General features: G+C 40.9%; 1 protein-coding gene across 1 annotated transcript; it reads right to left on the minus strand.

Annotated features, from left to right (window-relative positions):
* Positions 1-473: 473 nt before the first annotated feature.
* LOC123697848 (zinc finger-containing ubiquitin peptidase 1-like) lies at positions 474-15,587 on the minus strand. Its single transcript, XM_045644410.1, has 16 exons — positions 15,552-15,587; positions 14,241-14,481; positions 12,998-13,338; positions 12,772-12,836; positions 12,575-12,685; positions 8,246-8,560; positions 7,873-7,980; positions 7,112-7,228; positions 6,582-6,753; positions 6,331-6,454; positions 5,729-5,882; positions 3,870-3,961; positions 3,371-3,501; positions 2,088-2,176; positions 1,667-1,801; positions 474-657 (listed from the first exon to the last, which is right to left on the minus strand). Exons 2-16 carry the CDS (start codon positions 14,471-14,473, stop codon positions 622-624), a joined length of 2,223 nt encoding a protein of 740 aa, XP_045500366.1. The 5' UTR covers positions 14,474-14,481; positions 15,552-15,587; the 3' UTR covers positions 474-621.
* Between the last annotated feature and the right edge of the window lie 17 nt (positions 15,588-15,604).

Genomic DNA, 15,604 nt, shown 5'->3' on the forward strand with positions numbered 1-15,604 from the left:
GGAAATAGTGACAACTATTCATACACAAAATTATTAAATCAAAAGTTACGTCTAACAATACTATAGATTTTCACAGACAAATTGGTGTTTTCATTTTACTTGCTTGGTAGATAAATATCATAATTTTAATTCCTTTTCCATTCCGTTTTCTATTGACTAATGTAAATGTCTTATTTGTAATTTAAACGCTATACTGAAATTAATATCACATAATCAAGTTCTTAAGTACCCAAAATGTACATGAGTTACAGTCACTTAACAATATCAAAAGTTACAATATTTTTATAATCCTAGAAATGAATAAGTACATATTTATACAAGAAATATACAACGAATTACACACAAATCAACATTAAAATATAACACACACTTTAAAAATAATTAACATAAGTCAAAATTATAACAATATTTATTTTTAAAACAATTTTAACAATTTACGACTATGAATTTTACGAATTTTAAAACCAGTTTCTTTACAATAATTTACGAACATAACTTCTAAAAATCGATAATTTTAAAATAATTGTAACTCATGTACATTAGTAAATAAATAAATAACATAATGTGTGTATGCGTGTTTACTGCAGCGGTACACTGTAGTCGGGCCTCGTGGTACTGGGTCTATGGGATACGGATCGACTGCAGCACTTTGCTTGCCTGAAATGGAATACATTTGTGATTAGTTTAATGTTTAAACAACTAAGATTATATTAAGTTTAAAATTAAACCAATAGAAAATGGACCGTTATTACAAAAACGTTAAATTTTTTATAGTATTATTTGAAATTTATAATTGAAAGTTAAAAACGACGTGTGTCACTCGGGGACTGCCGCGGTAAAGCTATTGCATGCCATGCCTTCAAGCCACACCTCCGCCCGTCGGAGTGGGGAGCGTGAGGTTTTTTCGTTACGGAATTTCTCGATTCGGTCCCCGCGCTCAAGGCCCGCGATAGAAGCTATGCAATAGAATTAAAATAGTAAACTAGTACAACACGCTACAAATATGAGCTACACGTATAACAAGCTACGCGCTATTTGACGTGTAGCACGTAGCGCCATGTACCTCTGTGTGTATGAGGCTGTTGACACATTGTAGTACACAACACATGCTATCTGCTACAAGCTACGAGCTATGCGCTACGCGTCACTTGCTACACACACGCTCGTACTACGTAGACCATCTCAGAGTCTACACAGCAGCTAGTCCCGTCCGATTAGGGCCCTTTTGGCCTCCTCCACTCAAGCGACAGCCCAAGCGGAGGTTCGAGATCCCCGTGGCGGGTTGACGCCCTTGTGCATGTCGCTACCAGGGTGAACCTTCAGTTCACCCCCGCGTCCGCGTTAAAATGTAGAAGCCTTTCTGGCTAACATTGAGAGACACCACACAAAAAAAAAAAAAAAAAAACAGCAGCTAGTACTAGAAGTACCACACTCCACACGATACACGCTGCGCGATACACGCTGCTCGATACACGCTGCGAGATACACGCTGCGAGATACACGCTACGCGATACACGCTACGTGATACGCCTGCGCGCAATATGCTACACCCTACGGCCTACATAACACATCGTACACACCACACGCATGTAACACTCTCGTCCAAGGATACGTCGAGACTATAGTAACAAGCTATTCGTATATTTGTCTACTATCAGCTCCATACCTCATACTCCCGGTCACTTTGTATAAGGCCGGTTACGCACAGCAGCTGGTACTGGCGCGCACGTAGCGCCGGGGCTCCGCGCCGTAGCAACCGTAGGGCTCCGCCACCGGACCTGTCGCATGTTACCGCACGTACCTATAAAGATAAATAATAAAGTGACTGTAGATCCATACTTATGTAAAACTAGCTGTTCCGCGCGGTTTCACTCGCGGACGAAGCGGGTGAAAACAAGTAGCTTGTATTATTTATATATTAGCTTCACGATAGTCGAGTGTCATCAAAATCCACTCTATGTTTTTCGCGAAATATTTTTATGAAGCCTTACTATGTGTTCAGATGAATATAACAAAACTATACAAAATTCTCCAACCTTTTTTTGATAATATAATATGTATGTACCTATTTTAATAAGAGTACTTACCTGTGCCGGCGAATGTGACGGATCCAACACAAGTAGCGTCGCCTTGCCGTCTTTGTGCTTCTCGTACCCTATAATTGTGCGTGAGTGACCTGGCAAGGACATAAATACATTTATAACATAATGACGATAATTATTATAACGAATATACGGTTCACAAAGAGGGAAGGCACCGATCACCTAGAACACGAGGATACTTTAAATCGATATATACTACAGGTACAAAACAGAAAGCTGACCTAGGGTACCGACCACTTAGGGTCAAACCGCTCAGGGTACCATGACACTATATTCCAATGTACCCTGAAGCTGTAAGTACAGCTTTAACGCCGTCGGTTCGTCGTGGAAGTGCTTGTGTACCCACTAGAACACACTTAACACTATAGATCTACTTATACTGGTGATGTAGGTACAGTACAATCAGTCAGCACTATCATAGGGCACAAACCCCTTAGGGTACAAACCACTTTTTTTTATCGTCGATAGGGAAGAGCTTGACCACAATCTCGCCTGATGTTAAGCTGAGATGTGGTCTAAGATGGTACGCGCTTCCCTAGAGGGTACCTGTTCACTCTACGCTTGAAGACCCCCATATTGTACTCGTCGGGGAACACAGATTCAGGAAGCATGTTCCAGTCCCTAGCGGTTCGGATAAAGAATAAAACCACTTAGGGTACTAGGACACTATACCACACCCCGGACAATCCATACAAAATTATAGTTTTGACAGTCACACTGTAGAGACTGCAAATGTGTGTGTAAACTCTTTATGGTTGGCACATTTGTGACTAGCGTAAAAAAAAATTCGCGTTTTTCTTTGTGACTATACCATAGTAGCGTTTAGCTACTATTATGTATTCTGTGACTATACCACAGAATACATAATAGTAGCTAAACGCTACAGAACGGACACTCTCCGCCTCCCGCCAAAATTAAACACTTACCTCACCCCGCACGATCAGACATGTTATGGTACCCATTTCCCCGCAAGGACGATACCAACGACGTCTTTAGACGAAACGCAACGAAGATTGACAACATTAATCAAATTGACTTAAAGCAATTTTATTATTTTGGATTTGTGATTATCGTTTTTCGTAGAAAATGGTTAGATATTGTGCTGTTTACGGATGTATTTCATCAGAAAAACGCGAATTTTTTTTTACGCTAGTCACAAATGTGCCAACCATAAAGAGTTTACACACACATTTGCAGTCTCTACAGTGTGACTGTCAAAACTATAATTTTGTATGGAGTGTCCGGGGTGTGACTATACATCAACGTACCCTGATGCTGTAAGTACAGTGGTGGTTTGAAAGAAGTCGGCTCATCGTGGAAGTATTTGTGAACCCAGTCAAATAGGGCTGGGTGGCTGCCGTCCGCTGATGTCGGCTTGTGGAAGTCGATTAACGAACACCTAGAAAAGTTATTTAAATGTTATTATTTATAATCGATATTTAAACATAACGGAGTAAAATAATTCAACAAAAGTAAATAATGTAGTGGTCAATAAGAATTATTTTAAACAAAATATATAAAAATAATAAAGGTTGTCTTAATTATTTTATTATATAATATATTATACCCAAGAAAAATAGTACCTATCTTCATCGTTGTTAGAGATGATCGTTAAATATCAATGATATTTTGTATAATCAAAAATAAACTAGGTATGTTTCGGAAATGGACGTAATATTGTAATTAAATATGAGTGTTTATTACTTAAATATCTAAATTATAAAATGTAGTACAGCAAGAGGTAACAATAGAGTTAAAAAAGCTCACTTTATCCTGAGTGAAGACAACACGGTGACAACTTCGCACGCGCCGATCCACTTCCTTGTGTTGTGCAGCTTGCAGCCCAGTTGCTCTGAACCCTGGAATCAATAACATTATTGTTACTGTTGTTGTTTTGTTCAAGACACAGTATAAAAGACAGACTATTTTTTTTAGACAACATTATACATATTAATATAACGTACAGGATCTTTTATTTGCTACGGCCGAAAACATATAATTTTTTAACTGAACGAATGAATAGGAAAAACAGCGAACCTTACCTTGCTTTATCGATATGTAGATACAGAAAATGTAATAACCGTCTGCTTTCACGATCACCAATTTATTTTTGCTTTCATTCAGCTTAATGTGTAGGGTATACATGTGTACCCAATGTTACCATGTGTACCCATGTTATTACCATGTGTACCCATGTTACCAGGTGTACCCATATTACCATGTGTACCCATGTTATTACCATGTGTACCCATGTTACCAGGTGTACCCATATTACCATGTGTACACATTTTACCATGTGTACACATTTTACCATGTGTACATATTTTACCATGTGAATCCATGTCACCATGTATTTTGCCATGTGTACGGGATGGAGGGCACGCCGTCCCCCTCGCGCTCCCACACGTGTGCCCCGTGCCCCCGTGTGCCCCGTGGCCGTGCCCCACCTGCGTGTCGAAGCCCCTTGCCCAGGCGCGCTCCACGAGCCGCTGCAGCGCCGGGATGGAGGGCACGCCGTCCCCCTCGCGCTCCCACACGTGTGCCCCGTGCCCCCGTGTGCCCCGTGGCCGTGCCCCACCTGCGTGTCGAAGCCCCTTGCCCAGGCGCGCTCCACGAGCCGCTGCAGCGCCGGGATGGAGGGCACGCCGTCCCCCTCGCGCTCCCACACGTGTGCCCCGTGCCCCCGTGTGCCCCGTGGCCGTGCCCCACCTGCGTGTCGAAGCCCCTTGCCCAGGCGCGCTCCACGAGCCGCTGCAGCGCCGGGATGGAGGGCACGCCGTCCCCCTCGCGCTCCCACACGTGTGCCCCGTGCCCCCGTGTGCCCCGTGGCCGTGCCCCACCTGCGTGTCGAAGCCCCTTGCCCAGGCGCGCTCCACGAGCCGCTGCAGCGCCGGGATGGAGGGCACGCCGTCCCCCTCGCGCTCCCACACGTGTGCCCCGTGCCCCCGTGTGCCCCGTGGCCGTGCCCCACCTGCGTGTCGAAGCCCCTTGCCCAGGCGCGCTCCACGAGCCGCTGCAGCGCCGGGATGGAGGGCACGCCGTCCCCCTCGCGCTCCCACACGTGTGCCCCGTGCCCCCGTGTGCCCCGTGGCCGTGCCCCACCTGCGTGTCGAAGCCCCTTGCCCAGGCGCGCTCCACGAGCCGCTGCAGCGCCGGGATGGAGGGCACGCCGTCCCCCTCGCGCTCCCACACGTGTGCCCCGTGCCCCCGTGTGCCCCGTGGCCGTGCCCCACCTGCGTGTCGAAGCCCCTTGCCCAGGCGCGCTCCACGAGCCGCTGCAGCGCCGGGATGGAGGGCACGCCGTCCCCCTCGCGCTCCCACACGTGTGCCCCGTGCCCCCGTGTGCCCCGTGGCCGTGCCCCACCTGCGTGTCGAAGCCCCTTGCCCAGGCGCGCTCCACGAGCCGCTGCAGCGCCGGGATGGAGGGCACGCCGTCCCCCTCGCGCTCCCACACGTGTGCCCCGTGCCCCCGTGTGCCCCGTGGCCGTGCCCCACCTGCGTGTCGAAGCCCCTTGCCCAGGCGCGCTCCACGAGCCGCTGCAGCGCCGGGATGGAGGGCACGCCGTCCCCCTCGCGCTCCCACACGTGTGCCCCGTGCCCCCGTGTGCCCCGTGGCCGTGCCCCACCTGCGTGTCGAAGCCCCTTGCCCAGGCGCGCTCCACGAGCCGCTGCAGCGCCGGGATGGAGGGCACGCCGTCCCCCTCGCGCTCCCACACGGCGCTCAGCCGCGCGCTGTACGCCGGGTGACGGACGAGAGACGATAGCACCATTTGCATGTTCCTGAAAAATTGTTTTCAGTGAGCAAGGAAAATATATTTTTTGGACTTTTGTACAGATGCTTCGCTACCATTCTTTAAATATTTGTTGTAATTTTCCAATAATAGAGCTAATATACTGATGTATTAATATGGAATATGATTAAGTCTATAATCCTGTTCTAATAACATCAAAACATTTCCAAAAACACTGTGTGAGTTTATAAAAAAAAATAAAAATATGGCAAGATCTAATTTTAATGAACCTACACGAGCGGCGAGCCGCATTCGCCGCGCGAACCAGTCCCACCCCTATGTGCACACATATTACACCGTATCTTGTATCTTTGCAACCAATATACCTTTCAATATAGAGTTAATTTCACTAAAGCACAACTTTCTTCCAGGACACAATTTTTTTTTGAGCACTAACCTAAGTAACAATTTATTTTAATTATATTATAAATTCTCACCTATATCCACAGCCCCAGCCTCTATCACCATATGTACTGGCATAGTGGTCCACCGCACTACACAAATATGTTTTAACTATACTTGGATTTTGAGCGTTTAGTTGCACTATCCTTTCTAAAATACCTGTGGATTAAATATCAAGAAGTGAATAAACTAAAATAAACATTTAAAATCACCCTAAATCATTTTGGAATAATCATTGTTTTTTTTTATTTAATTTGCACGCTATTTGAAAAATTGATGTCCATACCACTAGTTTTAGAACACCCTGTATCAAGGCCGGATGCGGAGGCCCGTCGGAGCCCTACACTGCGCTCATAGTAACCCGCGACAGATAGGGCTCCACTGTACACCGCTCGCTTCAAGCTACTCGCTGCTCTGCTACTGTAGCCTTCTTCATCTTCCTCCATACCATATTGAGCCTAAAATAGGCAGTTTAATTATTAATTATAGGAATAAATGTAGGTAACTTAATAATTAATTACAATATATGCTACAATCTTAATTTTAATCTTGTTGTCATGTATAATTATAGTCATCAAATCAACACTAAAAAGTTTGAAGATGGACAAAACATTGTTTAAGTGTTCATGTATATTAAAACACTAGCTGTGCTCTGCGGTTTTACACACAGTGCTCTGCTGCTGTTGGTTTTAGAATTTTTCAAATCGGACCAGTAGTTCCTGAGATTAACCCGTTCAAACAAACTCTTCAGCTTTATAATATTAGTATAGATAAAATTTCATTCATATTTTCAACACTTAAAATATTTTTACTAACTCTGAGTAATTGAAATTCCTGTTCTTCTCTGGTCCTCTGTGCTTCTCTTTCAGCATCAGATAATGTGGAAGCTCCGACATCTTCACCCCTTTCAAAATGTTCTTCTATGTGTTGAATCTATAAATATAATTTTTAATGAGTTAAATTACCTACAATTTTTGTGCAATTTACACAGTAGTGAATTAACAAACTACGAATGCTAAAGTTCTTGATCTCATAACTGTGTGACTCTGCTATATCTAGCTTATATTGCTCTGCAATATCTTCTGATTAACCCATTGAGCCCCAAGCGGCCATCAGGCCGCTTGGGGCTCAATGGGCGGTCCCAGGCACAATAGATTTTCTATTGTGTCTGTGGTTCCGGGGCCTAAGTTATTGAAGTAAAAATTTCATTTAAGTTCCAATGCTTATACTTGTATGCATACTTACAAACAGAGCTTGGCTAACTTCCAAGTTGATTCAATCAAGATTTTATAGATTCTAATGTTGAATTTTGGTCAGATGATTAAAATTATGCAAACATACAAGTTGCATGAAAAAAATTTAATTTACTTAGTTATTTTTTTTTTTTATTTAATTTAATATACTTAGTTAATATATTTAGTTATTTTTACTTATTTCTCTGTAGTTGTAATTTGGTGTAAATTGTTTATACATTTTTTGTAATTAAATTTTACAGATAAGCTTAACAGAACACAAGAAGAAATTGTTAATTAATCTACCCAAAATATTTCTAGTAAAGAAATTTCAAATAAACTTACCAATTCATGTTGTGAGAGTGGAAGCGGCTGACAACAAATGGGACAGTTGCTGACAGGACTCTCTTCCATCATAACAACATCGTCACATGATGCATTGTCCACTTGGTCCTAAAAATGTGATAACTTGCTTAATAATGAATTCAATTCTTTCCTAGCAGTCAATAAATTAGATGAAGAATGTTTGGTATTGGTTAGTTTGAGATTATTGATGTATAAGTTTTCATATTTGCAAACAAGACACTTCCAGTGTTTATGACATTCTAACAGATTGTTTTATTATATTTACAATCATGCAGTTTAAAAGTTCAGTGTTGTATTAAACTTTTCAACTGCATTGGATTAATACTGAGTATGATTATAATTATATACTCACAGCTTTCTGAGGGCTCAATATATCTCGATGTTCCACATTCACATGAACTTCCACTTCTGACCCATTTGCAAATTCCTTTTCACATATTGGACACTGAAATGACGAGCTATGAGGCCCAGGTGACATAGCCATCGCACTCAACGCCAAAGTTGGATTATCCAAGTTTATTGTAGGATTTAGAAGTCCCAAAGTCGCGTTATCGATATTTGAATTTTCATTTCCCATAACCGATGGTGATGTTAAATCGAAGTGAGCACGGTTTATGTGTTCTTCCAATTTCCGCGGACATGTTGATGTAAAATCACATAAGAGGCACTGAAAATATTTTGAGAATTTTTTTCACCTGAACTTTTAGAAAATTTATTTTTAAAATTTTCAACTTGAAGATTTACCGCCAATATATTTGTAAAAAAAAATATGGATGTATTGACATTGACAGCGGTAAAGCAACAGTCATGTTTTCGCTGTTCACAGAATAAATAATTGATTTTTATTCTGTGATAATATATTTCGGAGATTCCTCGCGATTAATTTCAACGTCCGCCATGATCGTAAAATAATAAAAAGAATCAGTGCGCACAACTAGCGCGGTTGGCTGTCGGGCGGCAAGTGTCGTTCGAACTGACACCCCCCAACCTGCCAAACTACTGACTCAAGGAAAATGTCATTGTCACTTGTCATTGTCATAAATTCATTCGTTAAAACTTCAAGTCTCACTGTGTCAACATTTAAAATACTCACAACTTTACCAATAGATGGCGTTAATACCAACTGAATAAATCAATACTCCGACACGGCCATTCTGACAGTTAGCGCGTTCTCGCGCGATTTCTAAACCTATTTAGCTCTGGTCATAACTTTGCGTCAAAGTTTGCAGCGTAGAACCTACACGAAACACGGAGCTTCCAATGTAGAGTCAACACATGAAGCGCGGAGCTTCCAATGTAGATAGATAGAGCAAACACACGAAGCGCGGAGCTTCCAGTGTAGTGCCAACACATGAAGCGCGGAGCTTCCAGTGTAGTGCCAACACATGAAGCGCGGAGCTTCCAATGTAGATAGAGCAAACACACGAAGCGCGGAGCTTCCAATGTAGATAGAGCAAACACATGAAGCGCGGAGCTTCCAATGTAGATAGAGCATACACATGAAGCGCGGAGCTTCCAGTGTAGTGCCAACACATGAAGCGCGGAGCTTCCAATGTAGATAGAGCAAACACATGAAGCGCGGAGCTTCCAATGTAGATAGAGCATACACATGAAGCGCGGAGCTTCCAGTGTAGTGCCAACACATGAAGCGCGGAGCTTCCAATGTAGATAGAGCAAACACATGAAGCGCGGAGCTTCCAATGTAGATAGAGCATACACATGAAGCGCAGAGCTTCCAATGTAGATAGAGCATACACATGAAGCGCGGAGCTTCCAATGTAGATAGATAGAGCAAACACACGAAGCGCGGAGCTTCCAATGTAGATAGAGCAAACACATGAAGCGCGGAGCTTCCAATGCTAAACCTTGGCATGAAGCGCGGAGCTTCCAATGCTAAACCTTGGCATGAAGCGCGGAGCTTCCAATGCTAAACCTTGGCATGAAGCGCGGAGCTTCCAATGCTAAACCTTGGCATGAAGCGCGGAGCTTCCAATGCTAAACCTTGGCATGAAGCGCGGAACTTCCAATGCTAAACCTTGGCATGAAGCGCGGAGCTTCCAATGCTAAACCTTGGCATGAAGCGCGGAGCTTCCAATGCTAAACCTTGGCATGAAGCGCGGAGCTTCCAATGCTAAACCTTGGCATGAAGCGCGGAGCTTCCAATGCTAAACCTTGGCATGAAGCGCGGAGCTTCCAATGCTAAATTTACGCGTAAAGCGCGGGGCTCCCAACACTAAAATTTCGCACGAAGCGCGGAGCTTCCAATGCAAAATTTACGCCATCTCTCCCCTTAGGAAAGAAAAAGGAAACAAGCGTCTAGAGATGCGATCATTTATTAGCATCGATCAACAAAATAAATTCTAAGCATTTCTTTTAACCAAAACATCAACAACAAAAATAAAAAAAGCACATAATATCGCAACCGTTGACATAATTAATACAATCGTGTATCTCAGCAAATGCCGTTTACTTTGGCGACTAATCATTTTAACATAACTCAATATTTAATTATTAATTTTTAAAGCCGATTAGAAAAATAAAACTCACTCTTATTACAAATCAACAAGTTGATTAGACATTTCTGGTAAACTCGTAGGATAATTCCTTAGCTTTTCATGACACACAATATGTTGCGCACGTCCTCCAGATATGCTCCCGAGCTTTGTCGTCTCGTCCATCCTGACCTTGACGTCACGTCTGATGTCGAACAGGTCCAACTTTTCATACTCATTAACCAGCGCGTTGATACTCGGTGGATTTTTTGTTACGACCGTCTGAGAGTTCCCCTTTACGAAGTTCTCATTAAAATTTTCATTAATAGCACGTAAACGAGCAATATCTTTGATGTCTGTAAGGTCGGAATCGATTGCTTCTATATCGCACTTTGAAAAGCACAAACGTCCGCACGAACATCGCGAGAAACGTGAACGCCTTTATTATTAATTATTAAGTTTACCGCGGGTCGCGTAAAAACATCACGCCCTACAATGACGTCATGAGGTAAAGCCCGAGAGTCTACCACCAAAAAATCGACCTCTAAGTGAAAATCATCGATCTCTATAGGCAAAGTAATAAGAAAAAGGAATGAGTGGAAGTGGAGCACCAGTTAAACGCGTAAATACAAGATCTCGCACACCGGTTATAACGTCAGCGATAGGTTACGGCGATTCTGACTACACACACACATTAACGGACTTTGTATCATTACTTTTTTTAAATTTTTCGTCGCGTTGTTTAGAGAAACACACCTGCTCTGTATGCCCCAATTTGCGACAGTAAGTGCACTGAACATTTTTATCGACAGGCGGGGAACGTTTTAATTGAGACGTTTCCGAATGTAAAACCTTAGTATGCGGACGGAATTTACAATTTCGCTTATAGTGCCCCATTTTGCCGCAATTGTGGCACTTAACATGGTCATTTGTTTCAATTTTACGCTGCTTAAAGTCACTACAAAAAGAGCTCGAAGTTGAAGGTCGTTTATTATTTTTATTAATTTGAGGGTAGGTAGCGAGGTGTCTATCTAATGTTACAAAGTCCGCGGGGGTATTTTTTAATAAATCTGTTCGTACCTGATTCTCAGAGATACCTGATATGACGACTTCGATCTTGTTCGCCTCGCTCCACGCTGTCTCCAGTCGATCGATCATCGCCAGCTTGTTGGTGGAGTATTCCACGTAGCTAGTGGCGCGGTCACTCGTATACTGCACCATGTCCCGGAAAAGGTCGTGGAAACGCTTAGTGGAGGCAAATTGTCTTGTTAGCCGCTCCTTCGCTTCATCCCACGTATTGCACAAGGGATATGATTTGGACGCCCACTTGCGTGCTCGGCCGCGTAGATGCGTAAAAGCAGCATTTCTCGTTTCATAATCCGTCCATGAGTTCTGTGTCCGGTGGTGGTCGATTTCGGCACACCATTGCGCCGCCGTAAACTCGCAATCGTCAGGATCGAACGACGGAATGTACACTTCAGTGGGTTTCATCTTCTTCACAGGTGGTTTGGAGTTTGAAGTTTGGTTTTCGTTATTGTGAAAAGTCTCCGCCATTCCACGGAAAAACGAAGCCCACATCTCAGGAGGCACATTAGGAAAAGCACTATTATTAGGCACGTTACGGTTTTCGGTGCCTCGTGGCGTAGATTGTTCGTCGCAGTTTGATTCGGCGGATTGGTTCGCCGATTCTCGGAAATATGTCTCGCTCGTAGTAGCAGGGTGTCGGTTAAGTACACTGGAGGAATGATGGTCAGATCCCACCGCTGCTTTCGGAGATTCCTCGCGATTAATTTCAACGTCCGCCATGATCGTAAAATAATAAAAAGAATCAGTGCGCACAACTAGCGCGGTTGGCTGTCGGGCGGCAAGTGTCGTTCGAACTGACACCCCCCAACCTGCCAAACTACTGACTCAAGGAAAATGTCATTGTCACTTGTCATTGTCATAAATTCATTCGTTAAAACTTCAAGTCTCACTGTGTCAACATTTAAAATACTCACAACTTTACCAATAGATGGCGTTAATACCAACTGAATAAATCAATACTCCGACATATAAGCATAATATTATTGGCGTATGGGGCATAATTCAATTTTAAAATAATATTTTTCTCTAATAAAGCAATGAAATTTTAACAAATAAATTTGAAATATATTTTAGAGGTATCAATTATCAAAAAATTTACTAACCTGAACAGTTGGACTAGGAGTTGGTGCTAATTTCTTTGGTGTATTCGATTTCAATTTTAAAGCTAGTTGCGATCGTAAAGGCGATCCCTGTCCAGCGCTCGCCATAGAAAGCTAAAATAGAAAATGTTAAGATAATCGAATTTACGTTGCGTAAGTAACTAACTAGTTACAATAAATTATTTTTAATTTTTTCCTACCTTACTATTTTTAGGCGAACCATCATAGTTATTCATATTATTGTGGGTAGGGCTCGAGTGTAGACCTAAAATTGATAAAGTTCTTTTGGAAACAGATATAAATTCCTTATGCTATCGTGTAGTGCTTCACTACAATAATAACAAAAATACTTATAATATTATGTGAGTTAACTTAATAGGTAGTTAATACCATACAGATTAACTTGACGAGCTTTCGATTACTTACATTCTTTATCGTGTCCATTCAATAATTCATTTTCAACCGAATTTTCCTTACTCCGAGTTTTCTTCCCCGTCACGCCATTACTAATATTGATATTTTTTATACCATTAGCTAGATTAATATTTTTCGGTGACCGCGAGAACCGTTCTTCATCTTTTTCACTCCTATGATTACAATTCGAGTTATCCTTATCTTGATAACCATTGTGATAGTAATTATTTTTTGAAATTGCACCGTTATGGAACGAAGTTGAAACTTCTACAGGGCTGTGCCATCCGTTTATTGACCCTGGCGTGTTATAGCTACAGCTATCTGTAGTGGTCATTTTTGAATCCTCGTCATACCTAAAATGATGTTACCGTTAAAATTTATGTGGAATGGACAAACATTTACGAAGACATAAACACGGGAGCTTTACTGGAGACATTTATGGTTAATTACTTAGCGGTAAGTGATTGTATCGTAGCGAAAGAATATATCGTTTAACAATGTATTGTCGTTGTGGACATGAAAAGCATGGTTTTATTACAGACAAAATAACTAACAAAGCACGCAGATTTATGAGGGCTTGTGACGTTTTATTATAAATCGATATCATTGTATTATCTTACTATGTTATAAATTCGAAAGTTGATTAGGGTTGGACGTTGAATTTCAGTATCAGTTAATTTATATTAAGGGCTGGACTGATATTGATAGAACTTCCACTGTTGTAATTATTATCAAGTTAGAATATCCAGAACTCCTTTTTGTTAAAACAAGTCTGTGATACCGCCGAGCTTGTTACAAACATAAATATTTCGCTTAAAAATAATCTCTGAACTACACGATGCAAAGCGGCTTATAGAGTAATACATAATAGTACCTATAAAGCGTTTGTGGGTATTAAAATGTTCCATAACTCTTTAGTTCGATTACTGTTATAGTTTTATTATAATGAATTACTAATTAATTTAGCTAAGCCAGCGTTATGCATAGGTACAAGGTTTAGCAGATGCTACTAACTAATCCCTAAAAATTATTTCCCTCAAATTATTTGCCTATGAAAGTCTAATTCAAAGTTGGCAGTGTTATATTTTCTAAGATTAACCGACACAGACAAAAACGCCAAAAGTGTTAATAATTTTTAATATTAATTATCATACACGTTAAAATAGTCTCTTATTTTGACTTTGTAAACAGTAAGATACATAAATAAAATTTATTTGTATGAGTAGTAAATATATAAATTGACTGGACAACTTACCCCGGGCTTTGGTCATCTATGAACGCCATTAATTCCCTCTCCGGTGTTAGATAATGGAGATGGACCCTCTGCACATGGCTCACGAGCTGTGGTTGTGGTACAGTACAGTCGCAGAACGGGCAATCTGGCCTGCCAGCCACGTGGGCCTCCAAGGTGTGGGACCTCATACCCTCGTCCGTCAAGCCCTCTGCGCCACATAGCTCACAGGTGTAAGGGAACGGGCTACTTGACATTGTACTTGCTGCAGATAAAAAAATATTTTTATAATCAAAGAAAAAAAAATCGAGAGGTTTTTTTATATCGTGTTGTTGTTTTATTTAGTAATGGCCTATTAATAATAATATAAAATAATAAATAAAATGAAAATGTTTAAAAATGAACAGCGGAACAAAGAAAATTAAAATTAATTAACTTACTGCTTTGATTCATTCTCTGTAATATTTCATACAATGTTTTTGTTACGCTGCCTCTTTGACTATAATTTTAATAAATTTCTTATTATAATATAACTAACACTGTATACTAAATAATCAAGGATTTAAATCACGCAATTCCTGCGTTTCGCTCCTAGCAGACGAATCGTCTGGCACATAATGATATGTTTGGCAGACGAACTCTTGACCTAAAAACCTAGACGTTTCTCGACTACCCATTTAATTATTATCCTTCGTTACTTCACATCCCTTTTATATTATTTTTACTTAAATTTATTTAATTTAGAATATATATATTATCTTATTATTTTTATTTTAATATAAACAATATAAGTAATATGGTATGGTAGATTCTAATTTTCTTCGTTCCGATATTTTACTCGCAAGAAAATTACGCAATAGGGCAGTTGTCATGACAGTTCCAACTTCCAACATCATACAAGTTCAATAAATATTCAATGTACATTTTTGCAAAATATATACCAATCATTTTATTTTGAAATATATGAAGTTTAAGTATAATGAATAAAGGTAAACACTGAATTTTAAATTGTAATTTATAGGGTTACCTAAGGACTACAAGAAAATAAATTTCTCAAGGCCATTGGTATTGTATAAAAAGTTTGCATAGAGACGATTTACAACATTGAATTGGGCTAAGTGTCAAATCGATAAAATTACCGCAGTTTTGTTTTCAAGGAAATAGAGACGGCGTTTAAAATATAGGCATGATTCCTTTATACACGTTATATTTATTTATAAATAAATGAACCGCAATGTGATGAAATTTCTAATAGAAGAACTAACCAATTACATATTTACGTTCCGTTTCTAAACAGTAAATATAATTCCAAATTCAAATTTTACATTTACTTACTTTTTATTGTCAAATTTGAGCGGGAAAACCCAATGTCTTCTATTCACAACACT

Source organism: Colias croceus, chromosome 15, assembly GCF_905220415.1.
Source record: "Colias croceus chromosome 15, ilColCroc2.1".
Classification (NCBI taxonomy): Eukaryota; Metazoa; Arthropoda; class Insecta; order Lepidoptera; family Pieridae; genus Colias; species Colias croceus.

Excerpts from the sequence above, each read along its gene's own strand:
- LOC123697848 (XM_045644410.1), bottom strand. The coding sequence starts at position 14,473 with ATGTCAAGTAGCCCGTTCCCTTACACCTGTGAGCTATGTGGCGCAGAG. Across the intron at positions 7,229-7,872 it reads CACTCTCACAACATGAATTG|ATTCAACACATAGAAGAACA; the intron begins GTAAGTTTATTT and ends TTATATTTATAG. Across the intron at positions 1,802-2,087 it reads CGTCACATTCGCCGGCACAG|GTACGTGCGGTAACATGCGA; the intron begins GTAAGTACTCTT and ends TTATCTTTATAG.